This window comes from Felis catus, chromosome C1 (genome assembly GCF_018350175.1).
Source record: "Felis catus isolate Fca126 chromosome C1, F.catus_Fca126_mat1.0, whole genome shotgun sequence".
In the NCBI taxonomy this organism is placed as follows: Eukaryota; Metazoa; Chordata; class Mammalia; order Carnivora; family Felidae; genus Felis; species Felis catus.
In genome coordinates, this window is record NC_058375.1 from 37,111,902 (window position 1) to 37,138,968 (window position 27,067).

At 39.8% G+C, this 27,067-nt stretch overlaps 1 protein-coding gene and 1 long non-coding RNA gene across 4 annotated transcripts in view; one reads left to right on the forward strand and one right to left on the reverse strand.

Moving 5' to 3' along the window:
• The window catches only part of CYP4B1 (cytochrome P450 family 4 subfamily B member 1), a 63,652-nt gene that overhangs the window by 404 nt on the left and 36,181 nt on the right, over window positions 1-27,067 (forward strand). Inside the window, exon 1 of one of the 3 annotated variants that reach the window (XM_019836940.3) lies at window positions 16,080-16,124. The exons of the other annotated variants lie outside the window; for them this stretch is intronic. Within the exon in view, the coding sequence (XP_019692499.1) occupies window positions 16,095-16,124 (30 nt within the window). The 5' untranslated portion in view covers window positions 16,080-16,094. Of the gene's footprint in view, window positions 1-16,079; window positions 16,125-27,067 lie in introns of those variants that run through there. 3 annotated transcript variants of the gene reach the window in all.
• Window positions 2,877-6,174, reverse strand: LOC123379602. Its single transcript, XR_006584250.1, has 2 exons — window positions 5,612-6,174; window positions 2,877-3,198 (listed from the first exon to the last, which is right to left on the reverse strand). It is a non-coding gene; the product is annotated as an uncharacterized LOC123379602 (long non-coding RNA).

The window sequence follows — 27,067 nt, forward strand, 5'->3', positions numbered from 1 at the left end:
GAATTTCAGATAAACAACGAATTTTTTTTCAGTGTATAAGTATATCCCATGCAATGTCTGAGACGTCTTCATACTGGAAAGTCAATCTTTTTTTAACTCTGAAATTCAAATTTAACTGGATGTCCTGTATTTTATCTACCAACTCTATTTCTGCAGCTTATATTCTAGTGGGAGGAGGGTAACAACGGGCAAGTATATTAAATGTCAGGAGGTGACAAATGTTATGAGGAAAACTGAAATGTGATAAGGGGATAGGGAGTGGCTCATGATAAGGGAGGGGGCATTTGGTTAGATACTGGGAGGAAGACAGGTGGGGAGTTGTGCGATGGCCTTGAGGAAAGAGTGACCTGGAAGATCTGGTGTGGCTGAACCCGAAGAACAAAGAGGAGATTGGTAGGAAATGAGGGCAGGCAGCGTCAGGGGCTAGATCTTGTAGGGCTTTATGGACCATGATGAAGACCTTGGGAAAAGTTTGGTGCTTAAAACTGTGTCAAAATTTCAGAAATAACAGAAGTTAAATCAATGGGTCATAGAAGTAGTAATTAGTAAAACTGTATTGTACATACACCACTTAAAGACAGTTTGCAAACTGGGAGCAATCAAACCAAAACTTGGAATTAGGCTCAAGGGTATATCATTATAAAAAAGCTTGTGTAGGGGCATCTGGCTCAGTGGGCTAAGCATCCAACTTCGGCTCAGGTCAGGATCTCAGAGTTTGTGAGTTCGACCCCCACATTGGGCTCACTGTTCTCAGGGCAGAGTTCGCTTTGGATCCGGTCTCCCCCTCTCTCTGCCCCTCCCCAGCTCCCTCTCTCACTCTCTCAAAAATAATAAACATTAAAAAAAAAAAAAGAAGCTTGTATAGTAACAAAGCAGTGACTTCACAGTGATTGGTTATAAATATTAGAATTTTCTTAAATGATAGGGAATTGGCTAGTGGTTACCTCACATTAACCTTGGAAGCAATTTAAGTTTTGCTTATGATTTCCAGGGGCACAAGCAACCCAGGTCAAGTTAGCCTTGCAAACTTAAAGCTAAATTAAGCTTTATTTGTATGATTAAACTGGCTTTGTCTGCTCAGGGAGTTTTCAAGGCTGGTCTCCATTTGTTTTTGATTTTAATAATCCCCCTTCCCCCCATTTTGGTCATTGTCTCAGCACGCTGAGGGTATGACCAACCAATATAGCATTATTCTTGGTTACTACCATTGATGTAGTCAGGCTGAAGAATCACACATTCTATGTTCCCAGTAGTTGAGTCATCAGGCAGGAGGGCCATTAGTTACCATCTTCATCATTTACGTGGCTATTGCTGATTTCATTCAGTTGTCTGATCCTGATGGCTACCATTTGGCATATGAGTGGCTGCTGAGGCATTTAAAACCCTCCAGAGTATGCAACATGCTGGAGAGGTTAATGTGATGACTGTAAGGAAAACAATAACCAAGGACTGAGAAATTTTCCAGAGCAGAGATTCCCAGGGGCCAAGATTTAACCAACTAAATAACTCAAATGGGTTATAATCAGATTCATGTTTTACCTAAGTCAATCTATATTTTTTGAATAATGTGCAATTTTTTATGAGTTATTTATTTACATAGGCATCACATCATGTATTAGCATGATTAGAACAGGCTGAACTTGAGGAGGTTGTAGGTCAGAAGCCAGTGTTGGCTAAATTGGCTTCTATTTGACGTGAGCAATCAGGTAGTTTAATGAGAGGGATTTCTATGGAAACAAAATAAAAACAAAGGTTGATAGTTCAAGCAAATTACAAATACTGCTTCTGAGTTTGAGGTTATGATTCTGTATAATCATCCCCATTTCTGCCAAAGATAACCACAGTAAGACTAGTTTGTTTATAAATTAAGTGGTTTGAATAAATGGGGCCTGATTATTTGCATAAGTACAGCAAGGATAGTGACTGACCATATAGGCTCTTTAAAATCTGCTTTGCTAGAACTTCTCTCAGATTGCACTTTCCAAAGCTTCTTGAGGCTAGGAAGCCAAGCCAATGACTTGTCCAATTGTGTCCTGTTACAAGGAGAACAGATTCTTATTGAACTTATGCAAATATATATATTATCATAAGACCAAGAATATTTAATAGGAGTTTCTGAATACAGGAGGGATCAGGTAGGGAGAAAAAGATAAATGTTTTAACCTTGGTCACAAAGACATTTTACCAAATTGCTATAAGTTACAGATAGCATGAAAGAGAGGAGAAAAAGGGGTTCTTTAAATCTGGAGAACAAAGTATTAAAGAACTAGCAATGTTTTTCCCCCCCAGTCTTTTTTTTTTTTTTTTTTTTTACTAGCAATGTTTTAAATGGAATAAAAATTACAATCATCTCATCAGTTCCTTCAGTGTTAGGCAATTAATCCCTAACTTTTGCTTCATCTTGAGTTAGCAGCTTTATGAATCAATCAGCTTTCCATTGGAGCTTTAGAAATTCTTACTTTATGTGATGCTCTGATCTTAACGATAACAGAAACCTGAATTTTAGAATACTTGTCAAGGTTTTTTCCATTTATCTCTTTGAAGATGAAGCACTTTTGCAAGAATACTTTTGCAAAAGCATCAAAGTGAAACAATAACAGTCTATAAGTTACAAAAGAGTTTAAAAGATCTGGTAAGAGTTCACATACACAAAGACAATGATGAAATTGACAACTAAATTTGGTTCTTTTTGTGACATACATTTGAAAATCATGGCTGATAACCTTATACCAGAACACATCGGATTTTTAGGAATTTCATACAATCTCTGGAACACTTATATTAACATATATAAGTATAAGCTAAAGAAAGTTCAGCATCGCTTCTTATTTGACCATGCTTCCCATGTAATTTAACATCTCAAATGACCAAAGAAATTAACATTTCTCTTACTACTTTATTCAGAATTTCATCTGGGGAAGTTTGTTACAAATGTCAAAAGACAAATTATTATTTGATAAAATACAATCATAGATCACTGTGATACAATATTTAGTTACCCATTAAACCAAAGTGATACAAGATTTAAAAAGCACCTGGGTGGCTCAGTCAGTTGAGTGCCTGACCTCGGCTCAGGTCATGATCTCACAGTTGACGAGTTCGAGTCCAGTGTGGGGCTGTGTGCTGACAGCTCAGAGCCTGGAGCCTGCTTTGGGTTCTGTGTTTTTCTCTCTCTCTGCCCTCCACCGCTCATGCTCTCTGTCTCAAAAATAAAATAAACATTAAAAAAATTTAAAAAGCAAATACTGGAAGTTACATCCTTGTAAAACAACAACAAAAACCTAGCTCTTTTAATAGAGAAGACTGGGTTCTTTCCTAAATGATCAAAGACTTTATAAAGACAAAACACAGAATCTTTGTTTTCTAGACAGATTACATTAAAGGTAAAGAAAAATCTTTGTTTATAATTTTTATTAAGAGCAGAACAGGGGCGCCTGGGTGGCTTAGTTGGTTAAGCATCCGACTTCAGTTCAGGTCATGATTTCACAGTTTGTGAGTTCGAGCCCTGCGTCAGACTCTGTGCAGACAGCTTAGAGCCTGGAGCCTGCTTCAGATCCTGTGTCTCCACATCTCTTTGCCACCACGCCCCCCGCCCTGCCCCCACCACTTGCACTCTGTCTCTTTCTCAAAAATAAACATTAAAAAATTTTTTTAAAAAAAGAGCAGACCAATAATCTAAGAAACTTTTGTCCTTTTAATAGAGAGAAAACTAAATTCTAATTCTGCTTCAGTGTACTTTTGATATTAAAACTCTCCATTTTTTTAACATAAATAAATCCATTTCAATCTTAATCAGCTTGACCACACCTAAAATTCCCTTCTCAAGATTCCTTGTCCACAACTTACACAATTTTCTCTATCCATTTAGGTTTTGTCTTATTTTTTTCCTTTCTTAATTAGGAATAATCATTTTACTCTAGGACAAAATTACTTTCTTTTTTCTCTTAACAAAACAAAACAACCAAAACCCAAAGCAAAAAAAAAAAAAAAACAAAAAACAAACCCCACGTCCTTCATGCCTTTCCTTATCCAAAAACACATTCTACTTTTCTTACCTTTCTGCTTTCCATAGACAGTTGTTTTTTCAACCTTATTATTTCTAGTAGTTTTAATTACATATATTTATCAAAATTCTTAACCCTTAGAATCCTTAATTCCTAGTTTAAACTAAGAAGTAAGCAATTATTGGACTAGAAAATTGATAAACACATTTCATAATTTCTAGAAGCATATTCTTCCTCATGGTAACTTTTGTTTTTAATGTTCATTTATTTTGAGAGAGAGAGAGAGAGAGACAGAGTGCAAGCTGGGGAGCGACAGAGAGTGAGGGAGACACAGAATCTGAAGGAGGCTCCAGGCTCTGAGCTGTCAACACAGAGCCTGATGTGGGGCTTGAACTCACAAACTGTGAGATCATGACCTGAGCCTGAGATGGATGCTTAACCAACTGAGCCACCCAGGCGCCCCCTCATGGTACTTTTTAAATGTGGCACGAAACATGGTTAATAAACCCAAATATATTTTGTCTTTCTGTAAAAAATTAGAAAAAAGCCAAAAGTAGATAAACTTACACTTAGCATTGAATGCTTATCTTATTTGGAGATGATTTATATATTCAATGAATATCCATTATTTAGTTTACCTTAGTATAAGCTTTATATTTGTTTAAATTACTTGCTTTTAACGATTATGCTTAGATTAGACATTAAACAACTAATCACCTTAAGTTATTTTTCTTGTTGACAAATTTTGAAGACAGGCCTGCTTTTATTAAACCAATAAACGTAAACTGGCTTTCATTTATCAAAGATTATCTCAAATCACATGAACTTGAAAAACGTTTGGATTACTTTCCATATTTCTGAGAGCATACTTGATTTGTATAAATGCTTGATTTTCTTTAAGCCAATTAAATAGAGCTCTTTACAAATTAATTTTGGCAGTATCACCTGGAGATAGAAACATATCACATACATACATGGACATACATGAACATACAGGCAGACACAGAGATCTTACAACTTTTAAAAAAATATTTTAACCATGTCTCAGGTACAGAACTCAAAAGAATAGTTGGATAGAAATTGTGTTTCTGGCAGCTGGACTAAGTTAAGGCTATCTGCTCAGATGGCCAAAGAGTTTTTACTAAAGATTTTTTATTTGCATGCTGTGAGAATCCTTTTAGAGCTGTTTTCAGAGTCTTTGTCATTTAGAAGCTTCTACATATCAATTAAAAATGCATTTTACTGTCTCTGAGGGGTTTGGAATCATCTCTTTTAAGGGTATCCCTTTAAGGTGGACTTATCTAAGTGAAAGATTTCACAATGATTCCAAAAGTTCAGCCATTTTCCAAAATGGCTCAAGATCGTGGCTCATAGATCAGGGGGAAATCATCTTTGCTTTAGATTTCATAAGACATCCTAACTATGAGGTACCGTATTTTCCAATATTTGTTCCAAAACACAGGGAATCGTGGATTCCCCTCCTCCCCACTTCTGAACACAATAGGGTGACTGACCAAGAAGCTTCAACAAATCAAATGCAGGTATACACAATAAAGTTGCAGAGCTCAAAACACAGAGAGTGGAGTTTGGATCCAAGATAGACTTACCCTCAAGCTCCAGGGTGGATGAGAAAGTAGGGAGCTCAGTGGGCTCTGTGGGTACCAGCACCTGCTGGCTCACCGGTTTCAAAATTGTTAGAGGTCTTCTTTGGGCTCCACTTCTGATGACATGAAATGTCAAAAGTTCAAAAATAATGGAAGGAAAACCAATGGATCATAGGTGTGTTATACACACACCAGAAAGACAGTTTGCAAACCAGGAGCGCTCAAACCAAAATATGGAATGAGGCTCAAGGTTATGTTGTTATAAAGCTGCTTATATAGTAAGAAAGCAGAGACTGTTCACAGGGATTTGTTATAACATTAAACTTTTCTCAAATGATAGGGAGGTGGCCAGTGGCTACCTCATATCAACCTTGGGAAAAGGTGAATTTTGCTTATGATTTCCAGAGGCAAAAGCAAAAAACAACTCAGGTCAAGTTAGTCTTGCTAACTTAAAGTTAAATTAAGCTTTGTTTGTAGAATTAAACTGGTTTTGTATGCTCAGGGAATTTTCAAGGCGGGTCTCCATTTGTTTTTGATTTTAAAAACTAAGAGGAGGGGCGTCTGGGTGGCTCAGTCAGTTAAGCAGCCAACTTTGGCTCAGGTCATGATCTCACGGTTCGAGCCCCGTGTTGGTCTCTGTGCAGACAGCTCAGAGCCTGGAGCCTGCTTCGGATTCTGTATCTCTTTCTCTCTCTGCTTGTGCTCTGTCTCTCTGTCTTTCAAAAGTAAATAAGCGTTAAAATAAATTAAAAAAAAAACTAAGAAAAGTCATGTTCTGGCTTAGATTTTGAAAATATCACTCTGGCTTTTTGAGGACAGAGCTAACGATACTTGCTGATGGGTTACACGAAAGGTATGAAAACAAAAGAGGAATAATAGATGACTCCACAATCTTAGTGTGGAACAAAGGAAAGAAAGATTGCTGAGATCGGGAAAAGCAGTTTGGGGCAAACTTGAGAAGCCAATTCAACATTCAAATGAACTGCTTGTTATATAGGCCCACCTTGGAGATACTGCAGGCTCAGTTCTAGACCACTACAATAAAGTGAATATCTCAGTGAAGTGAGTCAAATGAATTTTTTGGTTTCCCTGTGCATATAAAAGTTATGGCTAGGGTGCCTGGATGGCTCAGTCGGTTAAGCCGACTGTTGATTTCGGCTCAGGTCATGATCTCACAGTTCGTGAGTTTGAGCCCCACATTGAGCTGTGCTCTGATGGCGCAGAACCTGCGTGGGATTCTCTGTCTCCCTCTTTCTGCCCCTTCCCTGCTCGTGTTATCTCTCTCTCTCTCTCTCTCTCAAAAAGAAATAAAAAAAAATTAATAAATAAATGAAAGTTATGTTTACACTATACTGTCATCTACTAAGTGCGCGATAGCATTATGTCTAAAAAAACAATCTAGGGGCGCCTGGGTGGTGCAGTCGGTTAAGCGTCCGACTTCAGCCAGGTCACGATCTCGCGGTCCGTGAGTTCGAGCCCGCGTCGGGCTCTGGGCTGATGGCTCAGAGCCTGGAGCCTGTTTCCGATTCTGTGTCTCCCTCTCTCTCTGCCCCTCCCCCGTTCATGCTCTGTCTCTCTCTGTCCCAAAAATAAATAAACGTTGGAAAAAAAAATTAAAAAAAAAAAACAATCTATACTTTGATTAAAAATACTTTATTGCTAAAAAAATGTTAACCATCATCTGAGCTTTCAGTGATTATACTCACTGCTCATGGATCACCATAACAAATATAATAATGACAAAGTTTGAAATATTGTGAGGATCACCTAAGTGGGATGCAGAGACACGAAGTAAACAAATGCTGTGGGGAAAATGGTGCTAGTAGACTTACTTGACCCGCGGTTGCCACAAACCTTCAATTTAAAAAAAAAATGCACTTATCTGCAAAGTGCAATAAAACAAAACACAATAAGATGAAGTATGTCTGTATTCATCTGGAGTTCTGGGCAGAGGCTGGGGCCTGAAATATAAATCTGAAAGCTATCAAATGTAGGTGGTTTTTAAAGCAAAGTGCTTTGAACTAATTGGAAAAAAGTCACTTGAAGTAATTTTTATACCCCCATATTATTGTGGTAATTATTCATCTTTCTCTGGGATACCCCCTCCAAAGCCTAGGCCTGTCTCTTATTTGTCTGTATGTGTCTAGCCCAGAGCTAGGCATCTAATAATAATGAGCCAATAAATATGTAATGTTTACAGAAGTGGGCAGGGTTGAATACAGGTACTAATAGAGTTTTGGAATCAAGAGATATGGGATGAAGTCATGCTTGTAGTACTAGCTCTGTCAACACGGAAGCCATTTAAATTCTCTGAGCTTTCAGTTGGTTGAGCGTTGGGCTCTTGGTTTTGGCTCAGTCACGATCTCACGGTTCATGGCTTCAAGCCCCGCCTTGGGGTCTGTGCTGACAGCACGGAGCCTGCTTGGGATTCTCTGTCTTCCTCTCTCTCTGCTCCTCCTGCACACACACTCTCTCTCTCAAAAATAAATAAATAAACATTAAAAAAATTCTCTGAGCCTTAGTTTTCTCCTCTGCAAAATGGGGATTGACATTTGTTTCACAGGACAGTTAAGATACTACTCTCCTCTCATTTGTCTAGCCCAGATAAGGTGCTTGTGAAAGGGCTTTTGAAGCCCCAATTATGGTGCAGTTATTCTGTTTTTATTATCTCCTTTTTTTTCTAGAACTGCGCTGCTCAGTATGGTAGCCACTAGCTACACATGGCAATTTAAAGTTGACATTTAACTTAATTAAAATTAAATAAAAAGTTTAAGTTAGTTTCTTAGTCTCACTGGCCACTGTGTCCCATAGCCATATGTGGCTAGTGGCTATTGGGCAGCATAGAACATTTCCATCTCTATAGGAAGTTTTATTGGACAACTCTGCACTAGCACCTTCCTGAAGGTCTGGGGACAGGCAGGAAAGGGTCCTGACTTCAGGAGGCATTTCACAAACACGTTCTGGGGTCAGGAGAGTCCCCAGGCAAGACAGGTGGCTAGCTTAGGACAGCCCTTCCCATGGCCCTCCTGTGTTGTACATGTCACTTCATCACCCAGGGAACCAGGGACTGAGAAATCCAGGGGAGTGGTGCCGGGCCGAGGATGCATGACCTAGCTGCAATGACTTCCGGTCAGCCAGACTCTGTCCTCTCTGCAGATGGGGCCCTATCCCAGGACTGGCCAGTGGGCTAGTCATGGGTGGGGAGACTTGAGGAGTGGAGCTGAGAGCTAAGGGGATACTTCTGCTCAGTCTGTCATTTAGCCCCTCTGTCTATCTGTTTGTTGATCTGTGGATAACAGCCCTCCTGTGTTGGGTAAACATCCCAAAGGATTCCCAGGACCTTTGAAAGTTGCTGGTCAGGTGTCTTCTCTCAGGAGCTCTTGGTGCCTCTCTGGCCTCCTCCTTCATACCTGGGACTGTTAAGACCAGAGGTGAAGCCAACCTTCTCAGAGCAAGTGTTCCTGCACTGAGAAGCCCATGGTGTGCTCCCACACCAGACTCACCAATGTTGTGACCCATCTTTTCATTTGGGGATGTACATATATCTGTGGAACCCTTATAACCCTTCCAAAACTTGCCTGAAATGCAGTGTGAACTTGACTAAATCACTCTGTGGGTCAGATGCTTCAACTTCCCTGTCTGTAAACTGGTAATAAGAATATTCCTTGCCCAGCTTTCTGGGGAGGGAGTGGCATGAAAGTGCTTTATATGCTGTGAAGTGTCATGTAGGACAAGTGATGCCTACTAAATCCTCCTAGCATCTCTGTGGGGAAGGTGGGCAGAGATGACATTCCCGTGCTCAAAATCTCAACCTGTATAGGTGCAAAGCCAAATCTTGAGACCCTCTGCTACCTTGGGAAAATTCCACAGAGCACTATCACTTGGGAAAACTGAGGCACAGAGTGCCTCACATCATGGTCAGAAATCAGATCCAGGGCTTCTAATTCTTGGGTTGTAGCTCTTTGAGATCTCAGATGAATCCTTTCCTCTGGGATCCAAGTCGGTGCCTGAACTCTGCCACTTGGTAGCTGTGTGATCTCAGGGGAATTACTGAGCCTCTGTGAACCTCCACTTTTGTGAAATGGTGGTAGTAATAGTACCCAAGACCAACTACATAATTTGGGGGGCCCAGTGCAAGTGAAAATGCAGGGCTCCTTGTTCAAAAAGCAGGAAAAAAAGCCTTTTTTCTTGCTTCTGTGATTTTGCACTCAATCTGTTTATTATTCACTATTTAAAGTTGCACTCCTTTGGGCATGGGGATACTCACAGGGTTATGGGGCCCTGCCTCATGACTTGGCAGGCATCCTCAACCCAATTTTCCCTATGCCTGAATCCAAGCCCCTGCCTGGGACAGAGGCCAGGGAGCAGGCAGCCAAGAACCCATTCTGGGGAGGGTGAGGCAGGGAGACAATGAGAGGCAGAGCTATGTGTCAGCTGAGTTTCCAAGTCCCCAGAGCGTGCTCCATTATTTCATTGGACTTCACTTACAAAACACAAATTCAAAGTTAATTATTAAGAATTATAAGATGGTAGCCACAGAGCATTAAACCCCAGTTATGGAGTGCCCTTCTGAGTGGAGGGCTCTGTGTAACTGCACTACTCACACATCCATGAAGCTGGCCCTGATAATACCCAGCTTACAGGGTAGCTGTGAACAAGTAATGTGCCTATCCCATAGGAAATGTCAATAAATGTCTCAATAAATGTCAGCTATTCCATTAATGTCATTATTAATTATTAAATGTGATTTACTACAGATTTTAAATTTTGATTAAAAACTTTTTAATGTTTGTTTATTCTTGAGAGAGAGAGAGAGAGAGAGAGAGAGAGAACGAGCGGGGGAGGGGCCGGGAGAGACAGACAGAATCTGAAACAGGCTCCAGGCTCTGAGCTGTCAGTACAGACCCCAATGTGGGGCTCGAACCCACAAACTGTGAGATCATGACCTGAGCCTAAGTTGGACGCTTAACCGACTGAGCCACTCAGGTGCCCCTAAAATTTGATTTTAATGATGACTTGGTAACACATCGTCATTTACCTAATCGAATGTGCTGCTTCCATCTGCTATAAGAAGCCTCTCTGCCATCATCATATTTCTTGGTGGTTTGCTATAATCAAAGTGGGGGGAGGGAAGATAAACGAACACTTAGAAATACTTAGGTATCAGGCATTTTGGTGTTAATCCTTACCACAATAAGCCAATCCTCACTAGGCAAGCACCTTACCATGCTCTAACTGAGAAGGAAATCGATGCTCAGAAAAAGAGGCACCTCACGTCAGAGGCAGATGCTGGGGCCTGAATCTGGATCTGTTTGCCTCTGAAGCCCAACTTGTTCACCCAGGGAGCCCGCAGCCTGAGGCCTTTGTCTGCAGCTCATCTGGGAAGGGACCACCAGTAAGGGTCTGTCCTCTCCTGGGATGGCCTCATCTGCTTCCCCCAACCCTTTTCCCATTCTTTTCCTTGCTTTGCCAGCAGCTGTATCCTGTACCCTGATGAGAGGCCTAAAGACAATGGGAAAGGGAAAGATTGGGTGGTAGGAAAGGGGCCAGGCTCCAAGCTAAACAATTGTTTCTCTCCCAGTGGGTCCCAGGCAGCCGGAAACAGCAACTGGTTCCCAGCATTATTATGGGCAGGGGTGAGAGCTGCCCCTACTGGGATTCTCCTTCTATTCTGGGCCCAGCCTCCTCTCAGTTGCTGCAAGTTTTTGTGCCTCGGCTGTGTCGTAGCCTCAGTTTCCCCATCCGTCAACTGTCTTTAGCCCCCAGCACAGGGCCCCGTACTGGGAGGACCTCAGGGACTATTTGCTGGATTAAATTATGGGGGAAGAAGATGAAACTCTAAAGAGTTTCTAGGCATTGTCCTTCTTTGTGGTTACTTTATCCATCCAGCAACCCTGGTCTGAGGGAGCCCTTGCAGGGGGCTGTGTGAAGCTCTGGAATACACCAATAATATCCATGCTCTGCCCTGCAAGAGTTTCCAGGAAGCAGGCAATGGCCCTGGGGGTAAATGCCACAGAGGAGGTTTATACTGGAAGTAGGGGGGTGGGGGAAGCAAGTCTGGAGTGACTGAGCTTATTTTGGGATGAGAACAATAATCCTGAGAAGAAAGAGCATGCACTGTGGCCTCCAGCCCACTTGCCCTCTTCCTCTGGAGCTTGAGCTGGAGAAGGGGCTGCAAGTGACCACAGGAGCCCTGGACTAGCACATCTGGATGCAGGTCTCACCCTTTCCACCCACTAGCTGTGTGACCTTAGGCAAGTTCCTTTTCCTCTCTGAGCCTGGTTCCTCGTCTATAAATTGGAACTAACAAAGCTTACCTCCTGGCAGTGCTTGTGGTAAGGATTAAATTTAAATGGCATGTATTAAAAGCTTCAAGGGAATTTGCAAAGTGCATTAAGTAAACAGGGAGGCCAGGAAACAGACCTTTGAGAAATCCCATTTTAACCATGAAACTTAAATAGCACAGGCTGGGAGAGGAGGTGATGGGATCATGAAAGGAAGTCTCTTCTGCAAAGAAGAACTGTTTGTGTGTGTGTGTGTGTGTGTGTGTGTGTGTGTGTGTGTGTGTCTGCTTCATCAGTCAAGGCTGGGTGTTTATGGATGAAGGAGTAAATGGTGGGAGAGGGTGAATCAGCAAAACCGTGTGACAGAACAACTTAAGGGAGGCTTCCTGGGCCCTCCTGAGTCCTTTTCTGAGAGAATAGCACTAGCTCTGTGTGTCTAAGCCTAAAACTGAAAGTCCAGCTCCATCTGAGACCAATTCCTACTTAGAGAAGATGCACTGGGACACAATAAAGACATGCATGGCCTTGTACTGCCCTCTTCTGGTTTTCTAGAAAACTTCACTTTTAAGATGTGGACAATTTCCACTCATATAAATGGTAACTCTCCTGTGACCAGCCCTGTGTTGGGAGGTGGGAACACACAGATAGACAAAATCATATTCATGTTATTCAAGAACTCCTGTGTGTGTGTGTGTGTGTGTGTGTGTGTGTGTGTGTGTAAGAAGAGACAGAGACACACACAGAGTGAAAGAGAGAGAGAAAGAGAGAGAGAAGAAGAGAAACAGACACATAAGCAATAAAGGTGTATCAGCACCATGATACAAGATGCAGAAAGGTTAGGGATGTCATTTAGGAAAGTTTTTGAAACTTCATCTATTCATCCATCTATTATATATTTATTGAGTCCTTAATGTATTATAAAAACTTACCTTTGTGCCTGAGCTACAACTTATCTTTGTGCTTGTTACAGCTGTAACAAAATACACAAAAAAATCTCTGCCTGCCTGGATTTTAATGAAGGGAAATAATTCAAAATAATGCAAAATAATGCAAAAATAGATAGTGTTGGATGCTGAGTACTAAGGAGAAAAATGAAGCAGGAAAGGAGGACAGGGAGTATTGTTGGAGTGATTGAAACTTTTGAAGTAACATTTCAATGAAGTAACATGGAACATGACTGAGTAAATTGTACTGGGCTTTCCTTCCTGCATAAGCAACTAGAAAATTGGACAAGTATATGAAACAACTGTTCAGACATTGGACGATGCTAGCACAGGACTATGATCCATGAAAGAAGGAAAACAAGGTGAGCCTAACGATTACCCTAGCTTTATGCCTGATGGCACTTTCTGGCAGAGCAGCGAGAGAAAACTCACGAAGAGTTTCTAGGAGTAGAGTACCTGAGAGGAAGGACCTACCCAGAAAAAAGTTCTAGAAATCTGTGTAGGGGTCTCTCTTGAGTCTTTGTCTAAATCCTAAGTTGTGCTTGCACAGGGTGAAACTTAATGAGTGTGGGGAAATAATAACTACTGGGTAGGTATAAGCCGAACCAGGTTGGGAGACATTAAAATTCCAGCTGGCTACTGGGGAGAGAATTTGTTGAACACCTGGGCATTCAGTGGAGACCTCAAAAGGTCATAGTAGTAGAGCTAACATAGTCTCAGAGTTAAGGTACTCTAGAGCTACCTTAATAAAAGTTAAAAAGAACAAAACTGACCCTCAAGTAACCTAAATTCCTGCCCAAACAAAACAAACTTCAACATTCTTTAAAGGAAGGAAACAAAATTCAGACCCTCAACAATGGAACATTCACAATGTCTGACATTCAATAAAATGATTAGACATGGAAGGAAGCAGGAAAATATGACCTATAACCAGGAGAAAATTAATCTATAGAAATAGACCCAGAAATAAAACAGATGATGGAGTTAGCAGACATAGACTTTGAAGTAGCTAATATATATGTATATTATATATATATATATATATATATATATATATATATATATATATATATATGTATATACAGAGAGAGAGAGAGAGAGAGAGAGATTTGAGATTTAAATGAAAATATGAACATATGAGGAAAGAAGTGGAAGTTACCAAATGGAACTTTAAGAGTTTACAAGTACAATATCTGAACTAAAGATGACATTGTGTAACTTAAAAACCAGATTAGATAATGAAGAAGAAAACATCAGTTACCTTGAAGACATAGTAATTAAAAATATCCAACCTGTAGCAGAAAAAGAAAAAAAACAAGACTTGAAAAAAAGTGAATAGAGCTTCATTACCTATGGAACACTGCAGTGATATAACATGTGGATAACCAGGATCCCAGAAAGCGTAGAGGCAGAAAAATGTTTGAAGAAATAGTAGCCAAAATGTTTTTGAAACAAGAAGGCTATAAACAACAGACCCAAGAAACTCAACAAACTAGAATAAACACATAGAAAACCATACCAAAGCACATCATAACAAATTTACTAAAAACCTAGTGATAAAGAGAAAATATTTGAGGCAGACATAAAAGAAGATATGTATTATATACAGGGGAATAAAGATAAGAAATATCATAGATTTCTCATTAGGAACAATGGAAGCCAAAAGACAAAGGAATAATTTCTTTAAAGAGCAGAATAAGATGTGGCTTCTGGGTGGCTCAGCCACTTAAGCCTCTGGCTCAGGTCATGATCTCGTGGTTTGTGAGTTTGAGCCCCGTGTCAGCTCTGTGCTGACAGTTCGAAGCCTGAAGACTACTTCAGATTCTGTGTCTCCCTCTGTCTGCCTCTCCCCCCGCTTGCCCTCTCACTCTCTCTCTTAAAAATAAATAAACATAAAAAAATAACAGAATGAGAAAAAAAGATGTTAATCTAGAATTATACATCAGTGAAAATACTCTTCAAAAATGAAGGAAAGTAAAGACATTTTCAGACAAACAAAAGCTGAGAGAATTTATACAAGTTTTCACTTTTAAAAAGGCTAAAGGAAATTCTTTAAGTTCAAATAAAATAATACCAGCTGAAAATTTGGACCTATACAAAGGAATGAAGAGCACCAAGAAAGTTAAATACAGAATTTTTTTCTTAGTTAAAAAATTTGAGGGGCGCCTGGGTGGCGCAGTCGGTTAAGCGTCCGACTTCAGCCAGGTCACGATCTCGCGGTCTGTGAGTTCGAGCCCCGCGTCGGGCTCTGGGCTGATGGCTCAGAGCCTGGAGCCTGTTTCCGATTCTGTGTCTCCCTCTCTCTCTGCCCCTCCCCCGTTCATGCTCTGTCTCTCTCTGTCCCAAAAATAAATAAACGTTGGAAAAAAAAAATTAAAAAAAAAATAAAAAATTTGAAATTAACTGTTTAATGAAAAAAACCCCCAACAACATTGTATTGTGGTGTTTATGACATATATAGAAGTAAAATGTATGACAACAAAGGATAGGAGGGAGACAGAAGCATATTATTATGTCTCTTTCAATATGTATTAATTGATATAATATTGTCTGAAGGTAGATTGCAGTTAAGTTACAGATAAATATTGTAAAGCATAGGGGAAAGATGCATCACTGATAGGCTACTGGTGGAAATATAATGAAATAGTAAAAACAAGCAAAAACTCTACCTAAAGAACAAAGGATATCAAAATTTGAGGGTTGTGGTTAATATAACATAGAAGAAAATTTACAATTCAGATTCTTATGTTAGAAAAAAAGAAAAGTTGGGGCACCTGGGTGGCTCAGTTGGTTAAGCATCTGACTTCAGCTCAGGTAGTGATCTCATGGTTCATGGGTTCAAGCTCTGTGTCAAGCTTTGTGCTGACAGCTCAGAGCCTGGAGCCTCCTTCAGAATCTGTGACTCTCTCTCTCTCTCTCTCTGCCCCTCCCTTGCTTATGCAAGATAATAGATAAATGTTTAAAAATTAAAAAAAAAGAAAAGAAAAGAAGAAAAGTTGAAAATTAATTATATAAATATATACCTTAACATACCAGGAAAAAAGAGCAAATTAAATTTAAAATAAATACAAGGAAAGAAATAAGAAAGATAGGAGTGGAAATCATTTAATAGAAAACAAACAATAGAAAAAGTTAAACTAAAGTCTGGTTCCTTGAAAATATCAATAAAATGAGATATATCTGTACTTAGACTGATCAAGAGAAAAGAGAGAAGACACAAACTATCAACATCAGGAATGAAAGAAAAAACATCACTACATGTCCTTTGGATGTGAAAAGGATAATAAGGTAATATTTTGAAAAACATGCCAGTAAATTTGACAATTTAGAAGAAATGGACAAATTTCTTAAAAAGTACAAACTGCAAAGATTACTCAAGAAAAAGGGGGATGTCTTGAAGAGCCCTATATCATAAAGAAATTAAATTTGTAATTAAAATCTCTTCCCTCTCTTCCCAAAAAATAATAAAGGAGAAGAAAATCCAGGCCTAAATTTCTTCACTGGTGAATTTTATTAAACATTAAAGGAAGAAATAATACTAATCCAACACAAAGTCATTCCAAATACAACAAGGAAGGGAGCTTTCTCCAACTTACCTTTGGAGATCAATACTCTCCTGATATTTAAAAAAAGAGAAAGACGTTGCAAAGAAAGAAAATTACTCACTTTTTCTTATGAAAATAGATGCAAAAATCTCTAACAAATACTAGCAAATTATAACCAGCTACACATGAAAGGATATATTATGAACAACTAGGAGTTCATCTTAGAAATTGAAGTTGGTTTAGGGGCACCTGGGTGGCTCAGTTGGTTAAGTGTCCGACTTTGGCTCAGGTCATTATCTCGCAGTTTGTGGGTTCAGGCCCCATGTCAGGCTCTGTGCTGACAGCTTGCTCAGAGCCTGGTGCCTGCTCCAGATTCTGTCTCCCTTTCCCTCTGCCCCTCCCCCGCTCATGCTCTGTCTCTGTCTCTCTCAAAAATAAATAAACACTAAAAAAATTGGTAATTAAAGTTGATTTAGCATCGAAAATTAGTGCAATTCACTCTATTATAGAATAAGGGGAGAAAAACAATATTATTATCACAATGTCTGCATAAAAGCATTGATAACATCCACCATCTTTAAAAAAAATTATTTATTTAAATTCAAGGTGGTTAACCTACAGTATAGTATTGGTTTCAGGAGTAGAACCCAGCGATTCATCACTGCATATAACACCCAGTGCTTATCCCAACGAGTGCCCTCCTTAATGCCCATCACCCACTTAGCCCATCCCCTGACCCACCTCCCCTCCAGCAACTCTCAGTTTGTTCTCTGTATTTAAGAGTCTCTTATGGTTTGCCTCCCTCTCTGTTTTTATCGTATTTTGCTTCCCTTCCTCTACATTCATCTGTTTTGTTCCTTAAATTACACATTTGAGTGAAATCATATGATATTTGCCCTTCTCTGACTTATTTCACTTAGCATAATATGCTCTAGTTCCATACACATTGTTGCAAATGGCAAGATTTCATTCTTTTTGATTGCTGAGTCATACTCCATTGTGTGTGTGTGTGTGTGTGTGTGTGTGTGTGTGTGTGTGTGTGTATATATATATATATATATATATATATATATATATATATATACCACATTTTCTTTATCCATTCATCCATCGATGGACATTTGGGTTCTTTCCATACTTTGGCTATTATTTTTTTTTTATTTTTTTTATTTTTATTTTTTTTATATATATGAAATTTATTGACAAATTGGTTTCCATACAACACCCAGTGCTCATCCCAAAAGGTGCCCTCCTCAATACCCATCACCCACCCTCTCCTCCCTCCCACCCCCCATCAACCCTCAGTTTGTTCTCAGTTTTTAACAGTCTCTTATGCTTTGGCTCTCTCCCACTCTAACCTGTTTTTTTTTTTTTTCCTTCCCCTCCCCCATGGGTTCCTGTTAAGTTTCTCAGGATCCACATAAGAGTGAAACCATATGGTATCTGTCTTTCTCTGTATGGCTTATTTCACTTAGCATCACACTCTCCAGTTCCATCCACGTTGCTACAAAAGGCCATATTTCATTTTTTCTCATTGCCACATAATATTCCATTGTGTATATAAACCACAATTTCTTTATCCATTCATCAGTTGATGGACATTTAGGCTCTTTCCATAATTTGGCTATTGTTGAGAGTGCTGCTATGAACATTGGGGTACAAGTGGCCCTATGCATCAGTACTCCTGTATCCCTTGGATAAATTCCTAGCAGTGCTATTGCTGGGTCATAGGGTAGGTCTATTTTTAATTTTCTGAGGAACCTCCACACTGCTTTCCAGAGCGGCTGCACCAATTTGCATTCCCACCAACAGTGCAAGAGGGTTCCCGTTTCTCCACATCCTCTCCAGCATCTATAGTCTCCTGATTTGTTCATTTTGGCCACTCTGACTGGCGTGAGGTGATACCTGAGTGTGGTTTTGATTTGTACTTCCCTGATAAGGAGCGACGCTGAACATCTTTTCATGTGCCTGTTGGCCATCTGGATGTCTTCTTTAGAGAAGTGTCTATTCATGTTTTCTGCCCATTTCTTCACTGGGTTATTTGTTTTTCGGGTGTGGAGTTTGGTGAGCTCTTTATAGATTTTGGATACTAGCCCTTTGTCCGATATGTCATTTGCGAATATCTTTTCCCATTCCGTTGGTTGCCTTTTAGTTTTGTTGGTTGTTTCCTTTGCTGTGCAGAAGCTTTTTATCTTCATAAGGTCCCAGTAATTCACTTTTGCTTTTAATTCCCTTGCCTTTGGGGATGTGTCGAGTAAGAGATTGCTACGGCTGAGGTCAGAGAGGTCTTTTCCTGCTTTCTCCTCTAAGGTTTTGATGGTTTCCTGTCTCACATTTAGGTCCTTTATCCATTTTGAGTTTGTTTTTGTGAATGGTGTGAGAAAGTGGTCTAGTTTCAACCTTCTGCATGTTGCTGTCCAGTTCTCCCAGCACCATTTGTTAAAGAGGCTGTCTTTTTTCCACTGGATGTTCTTTCCTGCTTTGTCAAAGATGAGTTGGCCATACATTTGTGGGTCTAGTTCTGGGGTTTCTATTCTATTCCATTGGTCTATGTGTCTGTTTTTGTGCCACATACTTTGGCTATTATTGATAGTGCTGCTATAAACATGGGGGTGCATGTGTCCCTTCTAAACAGCACACCTGTATCCCTTAGATAAATGCCTAGTAGTGCAATTGCTGGGTTGTAGGGTAGTTCTATTTTGAGTTTTTTGAGGAACCTCCATGCTGTTTTCCAGAGTGGCTGCACCAGCTTGCATTGCCACCAACAATGCAAAAGAGATCGTCTTTCTCCGCATCCTCGCCAACATCTGTTGTTGCCTGAGTTGTTAATGTTAGCCATTCTGACAGGTGTAAGGTGGTATCTCATGGTGGTTTTGATTTGTATTTCCCTGATGATGAGTGATGTTGAGCATTTTTTCATGTGTCGTTTGGCCATCTGGGATGTCTTCCTTGGAGAATGGTCTATTTATGTATTTTGCCCATTTCTTCACTGGATTATTTGTTTTTTTGGGTGTTGAGTTTGATAAGTTCTTTATAGATTTTGGATGCTAACCCTTTATATGATATGTCATTTGCAAATATCTTCTCCCAATCTGTCGGTTGCCTTTTAGTTTTGCTGATTGTTTCCTTTGCTGTGCAGAAGCTTTTTATTTTGTTGAAGTCCCAGTAGTTCATTTTTGCTTTTGTTGCCCTTGCCTCCGGAGATGTGTTGAGTAAGAAGTTGCTGCAGCCAAGATCCAAGAAGTTTTTGCCTGCTTTCTCCTCGAGGATTTTGGTGGCTTCCTGTCTTACATTTAGGTCTTTCATCCATTTTGAGTTTATTTTTGTGTATGGTATAAGAAAGCGGTCCAGGTTCATTCTTCTGCATGTTGCTGTCCAGTTTTCCCAGCACCACTTGCTGAAGAGACCGTCTTTATTCCACTGGGTATTCTTTCCTGCTTTATCAAAGATTAGTTGGCCATACGTTTGTGGGTCCATTTCTGGGTTCTCTATTCTGTTCCATTGATCTAAGTGTCTGTTCTTGTGCCAGTACAATACTGTCTTGATGATTACAGCTTTGTAATATACCTTGAAGTCCGGGATTGTGATGCCTCCTGCTTTGGTTTTCTTTTTCAAGATTGCTTTGGTATTCAGGGTCTTTTCTGCTTCCATACAAATTTTAGGATTATTTGTTCTAGCTCTGTGAAGAATGCTAGTGTTACTTTGATAGGGATTGCATTGAATATGTAGATTTCTTTGGGTAGTATTGACATTTTAACAGTACTTGTTCTTCCTATCCGGGAGCATGGAATCTTTTTCCATTTCTTTGTGTCTTCTTCAATTTATTTCATAAGCTTTCTCTAGTTTTCAGTGTATAGATTTTTTCACCTCTTTGGGTAGATGTATTCCTAGGTATTTTATGGTTTTTTTTGTGCAACTGTAAATGGCAAAACGGTTCCTTGATTTCTCTTTCTGTTGCTTCATTGTTGGTGTATAGGAATGCAACCAATTTCTGTGTGTTGATTTTATATCTTTCAACTTTGCTGAATTTACGAATCAGTTCTAGCAGGTTTTTGGTGGGATCTTTAGGGTTTTCCATATAGAGTATCATGTCATCTGCGAAGAGTGAAAATTTGACCTCCTCCTGGCCGATTTGGATGCTGTTTATTTCTTTGTGTTGTCTGATTGCAGAGGCTAAGACTTCCAATACTATGTTGAGTAACAGCGGTGAGAGTGGACATCCCTGTCTTGTTCCTGACCTTAGGGGGAAACCTCTCAGTTTTTTCCCATTGAAGATGATATTAACATTGGGTCTTTCATACATGGCTCTTATGATCCTGAGTTATGATCCTTCTATCCCCACTTTCTTGTTGGTTTTTATCAAGAAACGATGCTGTATTTTGTCAAATGTTTTCTTTGCATCTACCAAGAAGATCATATGGTTCTTTTCCTTTCTTTTATTGATGTGATGGATCACATTGATTGTTTTGCGGATATTGAACCAGCCCTGCATCCCAGGTATAAATCCCACTTGGTCGTGGTGAATACTTTTTTTAAAAAAAATTTTAAATGTTTTTTATTTATTTTTGAGACAGAGAGACAGAGCATGAGCAGGGGAGGAGAAAAGAGAAAGGGAGACACAGAATCTGAAGCAGGCTCCAGGCTCTGAGCTGTCAGCACAGAGCCCAACGTGGGGCTTGAACTCACAAACCAAGAGATCATGACCTGAGCTGAAGTCAGACGCTTAACCGACTAGGCCACCCAGGCACCCCAATAATTATTTTAATGTATTGTTGGATCCGGTTCACTAATATCTTGTTGAGGATTTTTGCATCCATGTTCATCAGAGAAATTGGTCTATAGTTCTCCTTTTTAGTGGGGTCTCTGTCTGGTTTTGGAATCAAGGTAATGCTGGCTTCATGGAAAGAGGTTGGAAGTTTTCCTTCCATTTCTATTTTTTGGAACAGCTTTAAGAGAATAGGTGTTAACTCTTCCTTAAATGTTTGGTAGAATTCCCCTGGAAAGCCATCTGGCTCTGGACTCTTGTTTTTTGGCAGATTTTTGATTACTAATTCGATTTCCTTACTGGTTATGGGTCTGTTCAAATTTTCTATTTCTTCCTGTTTCAGTTTTGGTAGTGTATATATTTCTAGGAATTTGTCCATTTCTTCAAGCTTGCCCATTTTATTGGTGTATAATTGCTCATAATATTCTCTTATTATTGTTTTTATTTCTGCTGTGTTGGCTGTGATCTCTCCTCTTTCATTCTTGATTTCATTTATGTGGGTCCTTTCCTTTTTCTTCTTGATCAAACTGGCTAGTGGTTTATCAATTTTGTTAATTCTTTCAAAGAACCAGCTTCTGGTTTCATTGATCTGTTCTACTGGTTTTTTGTTGTTGTTGTTGTTTGTTTCGATAGCATTAACTTCTGCTCTAATCTTTATTATTTCCTGACTTCTGCTGGGTTTCAGTTTTATTTGCTGTTCTTTTTCCAGCTCTTTAAGGTGTAGGATTAGGTTGTGTATCTGAGACCTTTCTTCCTTCTTTAGGAAGGCCTGGATTGCTATATACTTTCCTCTTATGACTGCCTTTGCTGCATCCCAGAGGTTTGGAGTTGTGGTGTTATCATTTTCATTGGCTTCCATATAGTTTTTAATTTCCTCCTAACTTCTTGGTTAGCCCATTCATTCTTTAGTAGGATGTTCTTTAGTCTCCCAAGTATTTGTTACCTTTCCAAATTTTTTCTTATGGTTGATTTCGAGTTTCATAGCGTTGTGGTCTGAAAATATGCACGGTATGATCTAGATATTTTTGTACTTGTTGAGGGCTGATTTGTGTCCCAGTATGTGGTCTATTCTGGAGAATATTCCATGTGCGCTGGAGGAGAATGTATATTCTGCTGCTTTAGGATTAAATGTTGTAAATATATCTGGTAAGTCCATCTGGTCCAGTGTGTCATTCAAAGCCATTGTTTCCTTGTTGATTTTCTGATTAAATGATCTGTCCATTGTTGTAAGTGGGATGATGAAGTCCCCTACTATTATGGTATTATTATCAATGAGTTTCTTTATTTTTATGATAAAATGATTTATATATTTGGGTGCTTGCACATTTGGAGCATAAATGTTTACAATTGTTAGGTCTTCTTGGTGGATAGACCCCTTGATTATGATATAATGTCCTTCTTCATCTCTTGTTACAGTCTTTATTTTAAACTCTAGATAGTCTGATATAAGTATGGCTACTCTGGCTTTCTTTTGTTGACCATTAGCATGATAGATGGTTTTCCATCCCCTTACTTTCAATCTGAAGGTGTCTTTAGGTCTAAAGTGGGTCTCCTGTAAACAGCATATAGATGGATCTTGTTTTCTTATCCATTCTGTTACCCTGTGTCTTTTGATTGGAGCATTTAGTCCACTGACTTTTAGAGTGAGTACTGAAAGACATGAATTTATTGCCATTATGTTGCTTGTAGTGTTGGGGGTTTCTGGTGGTGTTCTCTGGTCCTTTCTAGTCTTTGTTGCTTTTGGTATGTATGTATGTATGTATGTATGTATGTATGTATGTATGTATTTTTCATCTTTTCTCCTGTCAGAGAGTCCCCCTTAAAATTTCTTGGAAGACTGGTTTAGTGGTCATGAACTCCTTTAATTTTTGTTTGTCTGGGAAACTTTTGATCTCTCCTTCTATTTTTTTGAATGACAGCTATGCTGGGTAAAGAATTCTTTGCTGTGTATTTTTCTGATTCAGCACATTGAATATATCCTGCCACTCCTTTCTGGCCTACCAAGTTTTTGTGGATAGGTCTGCTGCAAACCTGATCTGTCTTCCCTTGCAGGTTAGGGACTTTTTTTCCCTTGTTGCTTTCATGATTCTCTCCTTGCCTGAGTATTTTGTGAATTTGACTATGATATGCCTCGTTGATGGTCGGTTTTTGTTGAATCTAATGGGGGTCCTCTGTGCTTCCTGGATTTTGATGTCTGTGTCTTTCCTCAGGTTAGGAAAGTTTTCTGCTATGATTTGCTCACATAACCGTTCTACACCTTTTTTTCTCACTTCATCTTCTGGGACCCCTATGATTCTGATGTTCCTTTTAAATGAGTCACTGATTTCTTTAATTCTTAAATCATGCTCTTTTGCCTTAGTCTCCTTCTTTTTTCTGCTTCATTATTCTCCATAAATGTGTCCTCTATATTGCTGATTCTCTGTTCTGCCTCATCTATCCTTGCTGCCGTGGCATCCATTCAAGATTGCAGCTCAGTTATAGCATTCTTTTAATTTCATCCTGACTAGCTTTTACTTCTCTTAGCTCCACAGAAAGGGATTCTAATCTATTTTTGACTCCAGCTAGTTCTTGTTATTGTGATTCTAAATTCTGGTTCAGACATCTTGCTTGTGTCTGTGTTGGTTAAGTCCTGGCCGTCATTTCTTCGTGCTTTTTCTTTTGGGGTGAATTCCTTCATTTCATCATTTTGAAATGAGAAAAGGAATTAATGAGTGAAATAAAATAAAATAAATTAAATTAAAAAATTAAAATTAAAAGATTTCAAACAACACACACACACACACACACACACACACACACACACACACGTAATCAAATAAATGAAGGTAGATCCTAGGTGTGTTTTGGTCTGGGTCTTGAAAGGGGCTTGACAGATTAGAGAAAAAAGGGGAAAGAAAAAGGAAATTGTTTGAAAATTTGAAAAACTGAATACACTGAAATAGAATAAAGTGAAATGATGGAAGTAAAATAGAATTTGAAAAAATTTACACAAAAGTAAAAATATAGTAGAAAAAATTAAAGAAAAATATTATTAAAAAAATTGAAAATAAAAATAATTTTTTCTCTTTCTGTATTCAAGAAAAAGAAAGAAATGAAAAAGAGAAAAAAATAAAATTGAATAGATGGACCAGTGAACAGACTGAAATATGATTGAAATTACTTCGTTTTCCCCTAGAAGTTAAACTATGAAGCGCTTTATAGTCCATAAACTAAGCAGGCAGAGAGACTTGTGTTCCTGAAGACAGAGGTTGGCCCAGTTGGGTGGGGCTTACTGTAATGGCTCCATTCTCCACTAGATGGCGCTGCTTAGCTTACTGTGGTAGATTGTTGCAGTGCTTGTAGGTGTGTGTGCGCACGTGCATGTATGGGAGCAGTGAAAATGGCATTATCTAACTACTCAGTCTCTATTATCAGAACTCTGTTCTCCCTGATCAGCAATAGTGCACCCATCCTTTGTCTTTGGCTTCCGTCCACTCCCTGCTTTTACACTGTTCGTGACCAAGCCCTAGGCAGCACCTCCCTCCTGAGTTTTATCTCAAATGTGGCTGTTTTTCCCGACCCCTTATTTCTGAGGGACTGTGGCTTTGACCTGTTCTGCCCCTCTGCGGGACGGTTTCACTGAGTAATGGCTGGGTGCCGGCCGCACCCAGGAACATTTGCAGGACTGTGCTGCTGTTGATGCCCAGAGACTGCAGCTGGGTGCCAGCCCACCCCAGAAAAAGTTCATGCGATTGTGTCACAGCAGCGTTTCAGAGATTATGGCAAATGACAACATGCGTCTGGTACCAGGCTTCACTCCCAACCACGTTGTTCCAGCACCAGCGAATGTGGTTGTTCTCCCAGGTCCACTGGAACCGTTGCCTGTGGGGGGCTACACAGCCTCTACCAGATGTCCTTCCAACAGGGGAACTGCCTCTCTCTGTGTGGCCTGAAGATCCCCGGACTTCAGGGGATTTGCCCTTCCCACCAGAGCACCACCCGGTATTGAGCTGCGGAGACTCAGACTCTGCACTCCCTGTGTTTATAGAGTCTTAATGGAATTTAAACCCTCTCCTTTCTCCTTTTCTCCCTTTTTAGTTCAGTCCCTGTGGATGTTTCCACTTTTCCACTTTCTCTTCAGCTGCTTTTGGGGGGTGTGCTTTTCCCATATTTTCCCCACCCCCATCTCCATCCTCTCTCCATACATGCAAACAGCTCCCTGCCATCCGTGGCGGCCTTCTCCCCTAGTTCATCTCTCCGCACCATGTACCTGCTGAGTTCTGTGGTTCAGGTTGTGCAGATTGTTGTGTTAATCCTCAAATCAGTTTTCTAGGTGTGCAGTGTGGTTTAGTGTTGATCTGGCTGTATTTCATGGATGCGAGACACAACAAAAACTTCCATGCTGTTCTGCCATCTTGGCTCCTCCTGCTATTATTGTTTCTAATCCCTAAAACAACTATATATGGAAGGGATGATCATTTCCATTTTCCAGATGGGAAAACTGGCCCAGAGATTAAGTTACTTGCCTGAGGCCATGGAGTTAGTAAATGGCATACCAGGTCTGCTGTTTCCAAAAGATTGGTGCCTCTCCCTCAGCAGGCCCAGGACAAATGTCTGTTGAATGAACTTGTTGAATGAAGTCAAGGAGGGGTCCTCCTCCCTCCCAGCCATCCTACTGCTCCAAGTCAACACCACACAGTGTTGAGTGCAGATCCCCAGCTCAAGGAGGAAGTCACCCTGCTCCCTGCCTCCCCCACTGGATTCTGTCACTGCCCAGTGTCTCCCATGATGCCTTCCTCTCTCTATCTCTCTTTTCTTTCTGAAGCTGGCCCCAATATTTCTAAAAAGGAGAAAGCTTCAACTTTTTATCTTTTCAGGAAAAGCTGGGTTCTTTCCTACTGGATGTTTCCTGCCAGTGACTCTTCTTTGCTATCCACACAGAACACTTCACTTCCAGTCACCAAATGTGGGGAGGTTTTTCTCCACACCAAGCAATCGTCTGGACACCAGTGGGGTGCCCTACAATTGTAGTCAATTCTAACACTATCTTCCTGGAAATAGTGTTTGATCCCATAGGTTAAGGGCCCCGTCTTACAAGTGCCCCCACCTCCCCGACACTGGTCACAAGTTCAGTTTGTCACCTGTGCTTCTGACCAGTTGGCTATATATGGATCAAAAATTCCAGTGAAATCCTCCTTGCATTCGATTAGTTTGCTAGAGTGGCTCACAGACTCAGGAAAACAGTTTAATTAGGTTTATTGGTACATTATAAAAGGATATGATGAAGGATGCAGACAAACATCCAGATGAAAAGATACATAGGGTCCTGAGCACAGGAGTTTTTGTTTTCCTGGTGTGGATGTGTTTGCCCACCTGAAAGCTCTCTGAACTCTGTACTTTTGGGATTTTAGTGAGGGTTTATCTTTAGTGAGGCATCTTAATGATAAATCATTAAGTCCATTTGTAGCCCTTTGCCCTTCTTAAGAGAATGGGAGGTATGGTTGAAAATTCCAAGCTTCTAATTATGGCTTTGTTTTTCTGGTGATTAGCCCTCATCTAGGAGCTATCGAGGATACACCCAGAGTTGCCTTGTTGGAATGAAAGACACTTCCATCGCCCAGGAAATTATAAGGATTTCAGGAGCCCTGTGTTCAAAACCAGGGTCAAAGACAAATATTAGAACAAAAGATGCTCTTAGCGTTCTTAGGTTTTACAAGAGTTTTAGGAGCTCTGTGCCAGGAACCAAGGGAAGATATATATATCTTTATATGTGCGTGTGTGTGTGTGTGTGTGTATATATATATATATACATATATATATATATTTACATATTTATATGTCTATATATAACATATATTTCTAAAATACATTTTTATATATTTTATATATTTATATATTTATATATAAATTTCTATATATAACATATATATTTCTAACATATA